Consider the following 12224-nt stretch of genomic DNA (forward strand, 5'->3'; position numbering starts at 1 on the left):
TTCTTGTATTGGAAATTATATGAAACTTGTCCTGATACAAAGCTTGATTAATGGTCAATTAGATTTCAGTTCAACCTTTTGACAGACAGGGGGAAAAAAGGAACAGATATATTCGATGACTAACAATAATAGCAATTCTAAATCCACAAGTAAACACATTCACATGTTATCATTTGTCAGAGCATCTTGGGGATTACTTTTTTGGAAGTAAGAGAAAGTCATAATTCTATTTCTTTTTCAGTGTTGTTACAAATTCCTAAGAATATATAAAAATTGGACTCAGTTTATTCTTTTGTATAGAGTAACAGAGATTTTTTAGAGTCCACCAATTACAATCTATAATAAAAAAAATCAACTCTACAAAAATGAATATTTGGGGGAATTCTGGCTTATGATTTACTAATATCTATCTCACTTTTTTCATTATTTGATTAGTTTTAAACTAAGTAAGAATTAAGAAGTAAGAATTTGTTAACATTCATATTTAACTGTCCAAAACTTTATGAACAATGTCTCAGAGCCTACCACCACATCTGTATGTGGGTTCATACAAATGGTTGAGTACGCTGTTGAATTCAGTCTGTCCACCCCAGTGTGAAAACTCTTGCAGAATCTAAAGTATATATCTTTAATCTGTGAAGACTCCCTGGCATAGGGAGGGCAGCCTGTGGAGTATTAATGGCTCATCATGAGAACAGAAGGAAGGGATCACTCGCTGAATAAAGTGTTTTAGCCTAGAGCCCAGCCCACAAGAGGAGGGTAACTTCTGAAAGCTGAGAAGAGGGCAAGGACGCAGGACAGGACCTCATCTCACACTGTTGGAAGGGGTGCTCACTCTCCTCCCTGCAGCCCCTCCTGCTAGCGCTGTGTGAGCAGCCAGCACGCACTTCCCTCTCCTCTGCCTGACCCTTACTCCTGAGCTGCACATAGCAGTCACTAAACGGTCTTCAGAGCAAATCTTGCTAGTTACTGGCTGTGAGGGCTGTAGCCCAAAAGAAATGGTGGCTCAAATGTTTCTGGGAAGTGAGAGGCTGAAATAATCACATTTCAGAGGATTCAGGGAAGTGTAAATAAATTCTCAACCCTTGGAGTCTTGGAGGACAGTGGGAAATAGCTGACAGACATTTTGGGAGGCTATTCCTTTTAAGTTTTCACATTACAGTTATTACACCTAATCACAGAATGGCTGAGGTTGAAAGGGACCTCTGGAGATCATCTTGTCCAACTCCACTGCTCAAAGCAGGATCAGCTACAGCAGGTTGCTCAGGGCTGTGCCCAGTCAGGTTTTGAGCATTTTCAGGGACTGAGACTCCATGGCCTCTCTGGGCAACCTGTTCCAGTGTTCAATCTGTAAGGGCTTACAGTAAAAAGAGTTTTTGTTATGTTTAAATTTAATTTTCTGTATTCCAATTTGTGCCCATTGCCTCTTGTCCTCTCACTGAGAAGAGTCTGGGTCCATCTTCTCTACTCCCCCCGCCCCCCTCAGATATTTATACACATTCATAAGATCACCCCTCAATCTTCTCTTCTTCCAGCTGAACAGTCCCAGCTCTCTCAGCCTTTCCTCGCCTAGGAGATGCTCCAGTCCCTTAATCATCTTAGTAGCCCTTCACTGTGCTCACTAGAGTAAATCCATGTCTCTGTTTTACTGGGGAGCCCAGAACTAGACACAGACCTCCAGCTGTGGCCTCACCAGGGCTGAGTAGAGGGAAAGGATCACCCTGATCACCATGCCCTTTCAGATTATCAAGAGTGTCCTTGCAATGACATTAGCTAGATCATTCCGCACCCATGGGTACAACTAGTCAGGTCCCAAGGACTTGTGTATGTCCACACCCACCTCAATGGTTCATCAGTGCCGCAAGGCAAGAGAATAGTAGCTATCACAATTCATATGGTCATATGAATATGGCCCAGCCTCAGCCTGGCTATAGAAGGAATGCAGATCTCATCAGTGCCCAAACACCTGAATGATACCATCCATGTCACCCACATGCACCATTCAAATGAAGCGGTTTTGGAGGATGGCCCCAGAGACCTTGATCGTTACCTTGTCCATGGTCAGCTCGAGCCACAGGTTACAAGGTCCTCACAGGGCAACAGCCTGATGAAGGTTCCAAAATTTTGTGCAAGGATGGGGAAGGTCTGGTGCCGGAATGCCCTCTGTGCCCTTTGCTGCCTGTCAGAAGAATGATGAGGGTTCCCAGACTCATAACTGCTAGTACACCATGGGCAAAGTGTTCACAGAGGCAAGGACACCCTAACCGGGATTCTGCTTGTTTTTCTCTCAGGGAAAAGAAAATTCAGAGGGATGAGGGTCAGCAAATTCAAGATGATGTCTCAGCACAGCTGTTAAATCTACCCCTCTTTCCCTGTGGTATATTGCAAAGCTCATTGTACAAACTTGGGGTAAGGAGATAGTCAAGCAGCAGGGGCCATCTTGTCACTCAAAAATGGCATGAGGAGAAACAATAATAAGGATTTTGCATGTGAAGGTTTATATTGGTGAAGATGGAGGGGGCAATGACATGTTAACAACATGGTAACATTGCTTGCATTAGATGAAAGGATTGTGTGGTACATCCGCAGGGGACCCACAGTCAAAGAAGCCAGCATCTGTGGGATAGTTACCCTCCAGAAAAATATGAACCACATTTATAGTGAGTTGTTCAGTCTCAGAGGGCAGACTGTGTCTAATTGAAAGCAAATCTCCCAAACCACATATGATGGACATGTGAGGAGCTTGGTACCATCTGCTTTGCTACTGATCAAATAATTTTGCACCACATTATTTGCCAGTGAAAATATAGCCTCCTTGGAAAAAGTAATAGTCTTCCTTCTGACAAATTTAAAGCCCTGCTGAAGACATTGAGTCACACATCCTGCTAAGGTTATAAGGTCAGTACATGAATAACAGTAATTTTATTAGCCAGATAATATAGACTGTTAATCAGTTCAAGAGGCCAGTAAATTGCTTATACATTTCAATAACGTATATATCATTACACTGACACTCTGGTCAATGAAGCCTCCAATAATTTATGTTTATTATTCATTATATCTTTATATATTTAATATTTATATGCATACATATCCACATAAATGCTAGTTGAGAAGTACAGCTCTGACTGAGTTGCTGTCTTTCAGATGGACATAAAACTATGTAAATAAGGTCTAAGACAATTTTTTAAAAGGTGAGAGGGAGGAAGAATTGTTAACTGGATTAATTTGGTAAAATTATGACTCAAATGATTACACTCTTATCTAAATCCCTCTACGGCTGGATGGAGTATACTACCTACTTTCAATATAGTGATGAAGAGACTGCCTTCCATTTTAAACCTTTGAAACATGTTCGCTAAATCCCTTCCCAAACTGAGAACCACTGAAAGATTTAAGCAACATTTGGAAAATATTTTGATATCAGCCAGCAAAAGTATCTGCATATCAAAAAAATACAAACTATGACTTTTTACTGTTCCAGCATTTCACCAGTATTTCCTTCTTGACATCCAACAATTTGTTTTTGTGCCAGGATTTTTAACACACCTATCCTATACGCTTCTCACAGGCTTGGTCTATTGTGATATACTGAAGACCCCACTGAGTTCTGGTTGCCTTTCTCTTTCCTTTTCAATACAGAACCCAAGTTACCTGAATTAAAGCTGTCCTCCTCACTGATAAGTTCAAAAAAGACAAACCACATCAGATAGTTCTTCCTAACATAGTGAAATAAAAAGTAAGGAGAAAGGAGTCCACTCTCTGCACCCCTAGCTACTTCTGACCTCCTGTTCCCAGGCTTTTACAGCTGAGATGCTAAGTGTTTTTCCCTCTCAGATCCCAAAGCGTCTACTTCCACAGCATCCTCTGCTGAATTTTCCCAGGCTGCAACTGACAGTCCAGACATTCACAGCATCATGTGACAAAAACCAGCTACACAAACCACCCAGGAGAGCTTTGGAAAAATATGTGGAGTCAAGTCCCATACTGTAGCTGCTGCTTTGTCTCTGCTTTTTATTGTTAGCATTTTTCCTTTATCTCATAGTTTTTTATTGGGGCTACTAATTACTATTAAATAGCTAATTTTTACCACATATTTTACCACATATTAAGAGAACAGTATTTTATTCTTTATTTGTGTTTAATAGTGTACTCTATATGAATACACAGTTCTGAAAGAGATACAGTTAGGTATGAAAGCAACTGCAGTCTAAACTAATGCCAAGGGGTAATGACAGCTTAATTGGCTTGGCTTGTTTGGCACTTCATAAATGTTTTTACAATGGTTCTTAGCAGATGAAGAGTCAGAAAACAAATTTCTGCAAGTTGAGGAGAAACTGCTATGAAATAGTAAAACACAGCCTGTTAAGGCCTTCCTAAAATTGGTTCCCTATTCTACCATCTGTAATGTAACATTTCAGAAGACATTTGTCTTAGCTGTAAATGCTATTTCTCTGATGGACAAGCTTCTTCTTTTGCTAAATAAATTTCTACTTATTTACATTACAACAAACAACCTAGTACATAGCAGTGGCTAAAAATGCTGCTATTTTTCAAGGAACCAGGTTACTCGTCTAGCAGGAATACTAAAACTGGTAGGGATTACATAGGATGCATTTGTTGGTTTGTTAAATATTTAGCATTAAACAAAGTAAAAAGGACCAATGCAATCTTTACAAGATGTTCATCAGTGAAGCAAAAAATGGTGTCACATAATCAAAGAGATGTGACCTGCCCCTCTAATTTGCTGATTATGCAGGAGGAGTTCCTCACATGTGGTGTACTTTTCTAGATGTAACCTGCTCCAAAAGCTAAGGATTTTGTTACATACAGTATGTGAAACTGAAAAGGGACATAAAGGAATAGGATATTAACAACAGTAACACAGATTGTTGAGGCAGAGCTAGAGGTAATTTTGTTGCCAAGGAACAATCATCATGCAGAGTCAAAGACAAGCTACACAACTCCTCAAAATAACAGAATAAGCAATAAGTGTGACTCTGCATCCTCTAAGAGAGAACTAATTTTGTGCAACCACTTCAAGATCTGCCCCCTACGAACAGTTTGTTTAACTATGTAATGGATTCATAAGACATTAACATAAGTACCCTTACTCATAGGACACCCCAGATTATTTTCAAAATTCTCCTTTTCGCTACAGAAGACTGAAAAAGCAGTGTGATTGGCACAGAACAGAGGCAGAAAATGGAAATATATGTTGTAAACATCTTCACTAATGGATCTTTTCTGGTGACCTTAGACAATGGGGCTCCTTTTCATGAAGGATGAGGTAGTCTCTCAAACACGATTTTTTCAGGAAAGTTTAAGGAGAAGATAGGATTGTCAGATACCACAGAGATTGCTCTATACAATGTCTGAGAGGTTTTTCCATTAAAGGCAGACAGAAAGTGTCATACCACTTTGCACAACTTTCCCAGAAAAGGAACACCAATTTGTTTTTCTCCATTTTTCAGCCATTTTCTATGTCCCAGGGGAGTTTTAACTAAACAGAGGGAGAAAATAGATGGAGAAAAGACTGGAAATGAGAGTGACAGCTAAATACTAATTGCATTCAGTATAAATACAGAAGCTAACTGGAATCTCAAGATAAAAACTTGGCATTCATGAATTCTGGCATACAAATTCTGTTGTCCTGATGGTTGCTTGTACCAGTTCAAGCATGTTTTACATAATAACAATTAAAAAACTGCTTTCAATTAAGACAACCTTCGTACATTTTAAAATATCAGCTGGTGACAACTGAAGCCAATATTTATGATACATTGATTTTAACTAATATTTTTGTGTTCTATAGCATACTGTGCCCCCAAGTATTATAGCTAGCAGTGGCATTTTAAGGCCATCTAATTTAAGGGCAGTTCCTCTTTTTTTCATTTGCTCATGTTTTCATTTGTTGCTAGGGTTGTTACTTTGTCAAAGTGATAGCAAAACAATAAAAAGAGAAAGGTAGGTGTAAATTCCATTTTCGACCCTAAGTTTACCATTATTCAGTTTTACGCTAGATATATCCATTTAAAAGTGCCAGATATTCTTAAAAGCACAAACAGAGCTCATCAATTTGATTGAAAACAGCAATTGCCTCTGAAAATTCTGATACACTTAAGTATACCCTAATAGCTCAACAGCAAAGAGAAAGCAAGCTTCTTGAAATTAATATTGTCATCTACTATGAAAATCCACAGTGTATCTCAAACTGTTACCTTCTGTGCTTCAGTTTTATGCTTAAATTAGAATTTAATTATTCAAACAGGCTCACATTCTTCAATTCTATGGCTAAAACGGCCAAGCAACTTCAAGGATTATTTAAACAAGCTGAGCACCTGAGTGCAAGACTGGCCCATGAGATAAAGAACTGGCTATTTTCAAGTCAAACCTGGTACATGGCATACATATTATTCAGAAGGCAGTAAAACCTGCCATAACACAGTGATTACAGGCTTGTGGATAAAGAGAGAGAAAGCAAAGGATATAATTTGATTGGCCTTCAACTTTATTAATTTGACTCCTCTGGGGACTATCCAGCAATAATTCTTCCAATGAAGGTCATAATTCTTCCTTAATTGTTTCCACCTGGTACAGGACTGCCATCAGTTCTCTCCCCTTCTCCACCTCTTTATACCTGGCTCTCAGCCCATCGCTCACTGCTTCCCAGTCTTTTTTTGTTCGCTCCTTGAGGGACAAGGGCAAGGAGGTTGTTTTTTGTTACCTCAGACCATAGGAGCTCCAGCTTTGCTCCCTCCATTGCTGGATGCTTTGCCTAAATTTGGCCCCTATTCCTGTTTATACCCACACTGCTCCTGCTACAGTCCGACATGCTGAGCTCTTCCTCATAATCTGCTCCCTGAGAGTCTGCAAAGGAAAGTAGAAAATTACCAACAAGCCCTAACTTTTCTTAATTCCTTCTCCACTTTCCTGCTCCTTCCACAGTCCCCCAGTCCTCAACCAAAAAAGAAAAGAAATTACCAGCTAATGAAATTGCTTTAGCATACCAAAACATTCATTCATCTCAAACCAAGAAGTTAAGGCCATAGAGTCAGGGCTTATATTGTTTAACCCTTTTGCTTACCATGCTAACCCAATCATGAAGATATGCCATGAAGCCATGCTCCAGGATACCCCTGAGGAGACAAGGGGGACTGTGACACCCTTAAGGAAAGTCATCCAAACAAAGGTCATTGCTTTCTTCCCTTCCTGAATACCTTGCTTTTATAGTTGCAGTGACTTCATTTTGGAGAGTCAGACCAAATATGAAATCTGTAAACCTGCTCTTACTAGTTGTTTTTCTCTGATAAACTTTTACCATACTCGGATGTGGAGCACTAATGGAATTTAAGTTTTGAAACATAAATGCAGTTTGCACACTAGTAAGTGTAAAAGCTGTATTGTAAATACAGATAAGTGTTAAGGCAGTAAGCTGTTAATGCTTTTGGAGTAAACACAATTTTCATTTTCAATCAGAAGAGGTAAAAGTGGTGAGTAATGATGGTGAATCTATTTATCTAGGAACACAGACTTGGCTAGACAGGAAATTTTGTATTAGTGGGATAACATTTCACTATTTATCGATTTATTTCTAAAATAAATGAGAATATGTTCTATTGCTCTTGAGGTGGATGACATGAGATTGAAGTAAGTATTTTAATATCCTGTTTAATGTCAGGTTAGAAAATTAGATTCTTCCTTAACCTTTGAGTTTTAGTCATAGGAAGACTGATGGTTCAGGACCTCCCATTGTTTGAAGAGATACCATCTATTCAAATGAAAAGGGCTGGCAGCCCCAAAAGGGCTGACAAAATCCTCACCCATTTATGGGAAAAATACTTCCTCCCCATTGGGTTGTTAAGGAAGCTCAATAATTTTTAATGAATTCATGTACAACTATTTTTAAATATTTTTTAGAGGTAGGCTAAAGAAATTAAAAGCCTGGATAGTACTGCTAAAGTACTTCTCAAGCCCTTACGGGCTTGTACAGCTTGGCACGGGGCTGTATGAGTCCGTAGAGCTTGTACCTGGAGAGAATAATTACATAAAAAGAAATAAAAGAGACAAATAGGTCCTATCAGAATGTGTAAAGAAAGGACAACAAAAAGCCATTGCCTGGGAACTTCATATTTTGGGACAAATTCATTGCAATTCACTTATATTTTACTATTGCTGAAGGGAAAAGCTTTATCTATTCACGTGAAAGGCCCTTCTTTTCTAGGTATAACACTGAAGTTAAAAAGAATCATGATATATATTTTACAAAACAAAGATCCCACACTTTCTATTGCATAACCAAACTTGACACATCAATGCAGAATTCAAGACAATATATTATCCTGCTGCTTATTGCTAGACATTTGCACAGCAATCCCTGTCAGGAAACTAGTTTAAGATTTAAGAGACTGAATAGTAATGATTCCATAATTGTTCTTCACTATTTAATACCTTCTGGAAATCATATTGTAGATCATCTTCCTAAGTTAGCTTTGATGTCCATGAGCCTTAGTGAAGTCTTTCTATCAAAAGAAGATTGTCTTTTGGTCCAGTTTGTTTAGTTCAGTTCATTACATATACTACATTTATCAGGTTAGAGATAGAAGATGAATGAAAATAAATAAACAATGACACATTAGCAGTAAGATTCTTTTGGCAAAGACCTTTTCTTAGATGCTGTGGTTTCAATGCAACCACTACACAACGACAAACTTCCTTTGTAAATGATGGATCTAATTGTAAAGTTAAAATTATAGCTCCATCCAAAAAAGATTGTGTTGAAGACACAATATCTATAGTATGTCTGGATGTGGCTGTGTTCCCAATAAAATCATCCCTATTAGCTCCTATTCATGAGTTGATTTATGCTTTTTTATCTTTACATAACATGCAGCATTTACTTACCCTTACATTTTGAAGCATTACAGTTTCTGCTGACATAGGTATTTTCCCAAAATAGAATATTACAGCAGTCCTCTGCTAGACGTTTAAGCCATGTGTATGTTTATTTTTTAATTTCTCTCTTGAACTTTCTAACTGTGAGAAGGCTGGGAAAGTGGAGTCATGATGAATGAGAGATTTTGCTTTTTTTTAAAAAAAAAGTAGAACTGTAGACACTTGATGTAACATTGAAAAATTCACAGCCTCCTACCTTGAAAACAAACATTTCCCGGCGAAGAATAGCTAGAGTGTTGAAGTTCCCATCACAGATGTTAGGTTTGGCTCCGGGATAGGAAGGTTTGTCACCAGTGGGTGGCCGGGGAGGTTTAGGCTGTCTGTCATTCTTCCGCGGGTCTGCTGGAGGGATTGAACGATGTGGGGGCACTGTTGGCAGAGGTCTTGTTGGTGGTGGGATCTTGTCAGGTGGACCTTTAAAAATAGCAGCAGGATGTAATTTGCATGCCCATCAATGGCATTCCAGAAAGAAATACACAACAAGAACTTTCTGTAAGCAGTGTAAAAGCTACAGCAGAAAGAGAATGGAAAAAGTGACCTAATGTGCCTTTCCCATGTTGTTAAAGGGTATAATGACGAGTGAGCACCAGAGAACTGAAGCAGAAATGAAGCAAATTAACTTTACACTATTCAGAGTCTTCCTTCTTTATTGGAACAAGGTTCAGGATGCAAAGCCCTCCAATATTTAAGATAACTAATTCATAGAATGTACTTCACCAACTGCGAAAGCTCTGCTTTGGTAAGAACAAAGTTATTTTCCGTTGCATAAGATATAGGAAAAAAAAAATACTGTACCTAATAAGACCATTGCCAGTCAATGTATTTGCAAACCATTGTTTTAACTTTCAGCTTTCAAATCACACATATGTTGCACAGAAAGATAATTCCTGCTGGCCTAATTTGTAGGCCAAGTAGTATCTTGTTCATCAGTGACATGCTTATTTTCTGGTTTCTTGTGAAAGGAGTAGAAACACAAGTTCCATATCATAGGAAAGGATATGTTTGCAGATTTCTACAATGACCCTTATTAAGTTTAAAAGCTCTTGAAAATGGACTTTAAATCTTAGGTAACCGCATATACAAAAACATAACTCATGTCTTCTCTTGAATATTCTGAAACTAATTGCTTTTTTTTTTTTTTCCTATGAGTTTTACAAAGCCAGATATCTGGAAATTTAAACAAAGGATTCAAAAGTAAATCAATTGAAAAAGGCTACACAAAAGTAAAAACTAAAGCTCTGTACAGCAGTTTTAAAACATTTTTTCTTCTATCAAATATGTTTTATGTCATAATATATAGGGTTTGATGACAGGTGAAATAATTATCACATACATAATTTCTCTATCTGAAAGTCATATGGCCATTCTAGACAAGATGCTCAGAACCCTAATGACTTACTGCATGACTTACAGTGGATGTACTGAAAATGTCTTTCCCTTTCCAGACCTATTACTACATCTAGTCATATTTTCCATGTACAAAACGATAGAATGTTTCAGCTGGATCAGCAGTATTTCTGGAAGCAAGATGAACATTTTAATTTGCTCTCTCTATTTAGCTATCTCTCCAAATCATAATACACAATCACATAATATATAATATACAATATACATAATATACAATACACAATCAATTTTGACATTAAAAAATAAGCATCATTTGCATGACAAGCTTCAGGAAGAATTTTGAATAGTGAGATAACTCTAAAACTGAAAAAATGGCATTTGAATTTCTGAAACTTGTTCAAAATAAGTACACTTTTAAAGAAAGAATGTTTACTGATCAGCCATTTAAGGAAATGTTAAACTCCTCAAATGGTTGTTGTACAATTAAAGAAGGCATTTATTTCATTCATAATTTTAAGGCTTGTGACATTTATAATTTACAGTTAATCATGGTGTTTTGAGGATTATTGCAGACCAAAGTAATTATTTTAAGAGGTATGACATTTTTACTGAGGCATATGATTCCAGATCACCTCTTGATTTTAAGAGAAGAAGCAGAGGAATCAGTTTGCAGTAGCTCATGTTGGAAAGATTTTAAATCCAAACCAAAGTTTTCATATGCCATTTGGTGGTGATGTCAGATATCACTTCCCCAGGGTAACACATTTCTCCTAATGTATAGCTCACAGCTGTTAGAGCTTAGTGGTTAGTGTATGGACAACGTATTCTTGTCTAGCCCTCAAGTCTAGACTACCAACTTATGAGGTCACGAGAAAAAACCTTCCTCTCCAGCTAAGCATATAGGATAAAAAACAACCAAACAAAACTTGACCAGCCAAACATTTTGAAAGCTTTTCAAGCTTTATGAAAATAACTGAGTGTATCAATACTTGTTAATATAATATTTTAAAAAGCTTGTTAATATAAAACATTCCATGGAAGTTGCAGAGTTTTAATCAGTGATACAGTAATTCTGCAACAACATAGATGTCTTTTATAGCAGCAAAGATAAGGAAGGAATGGCCCTGATAATGTTTAATTTAACACTGAGAGAACCACTCAAACTTTTAGACTGGGAAAAAAAAAAAAGAATATCAAACTGAACACAAATGAAAAATTAATTGGGAACATTAACCATAGCAGTTCCAAATGATATGTACTGGATACATGGCATTAACATATGGGTAGCAAAGATTTTTTATTGAAGAAAAGAAAAAAAAAACAATTAAAAAACCCAGACTATTTAACAGAAAACTGAAGAACCAAAGTCTTTAAAACCAAGAACAAAAAGATGTCTTTGGAAATGTAAGGAAGAGTAATATAGGAGTTAGTGTAATATGCAGCCTGAGATCAGATTAATGTTATTGTTTTGTTTTGTTTTTTGAATTTCCAATTACCTTGTTTCCTCAAAGAATTCAACGAATTCAGAATTTATATACACCAAATGCGTCTTTTATTTTAGGCCACACAAACAAAAGAACAGTATTTTAAAGAAGTGGGACTCTTTCCCCCTGTGTAGCTCAAAATCTTGGTCTGGTAATAACATTCTCTTGAGATCAGTTTTTTATATTTATCACAAGAAAGGGTTTTCTGGGACCACAGAATTGCTCTGCCCAGGGAACTGTTTGGTATTATAACTGATAAACTGAGAAGCAATCAATTTGTCCAGTTATATGAGCTTGGAGTACTGTGGAAATAAGATCGTTATGGTTAAAACCTGCATTTCTTAATATTTTAATAGTTTGAGATCCCTTTGCAGATATTTCCCTTACAGCCTTTTAAAATATTTAAGATTGCCATGCTAGCTGAGTGCAAATTTAAAT

General features: G+C 37.3%; 1 protein-coding gene across 4 annotated transcripts in view; it reads right to left on the reverse strand.

The window, feature by feature from the left end:
* Nucleotides 1–12224, reverse strand: part of MMP16 (matrix metallopeptidase 16) — a 202164-nt gene that overhangs the window by 54409 nt on the left and 135531 nt on the right. For all 4 annotated transcript variants that reach the window (XM_067290264.1, XM_013956914.2, XM_013956915.1 and 1 more), the window contains exon 6: nucleotides 9152–9369. In XM_067290264.1, the coding sequence (XP_067146365.1) occupies nucleotides 9152–9369 (218 nt within the window). The remainder of the gene's footprint in view (nucleotides 1–9151; nucleotides 9370–12224) is intronic.

This window comes from Apteryx mantelli, chromosome 2 (genome assembly GCF_036417845.1).
Source record: "Apteryx mantelli isolate bAptMan1 chromosome 2, bAptMan1.hap1, whole genome shotgun sequence".
Classification (NCBI taxonomy): Eukaryota; Metazoa; Chordata; class Aves; order Apterygiformes; family Apterygidae; genus Apteryx; species Apteryx mantelli.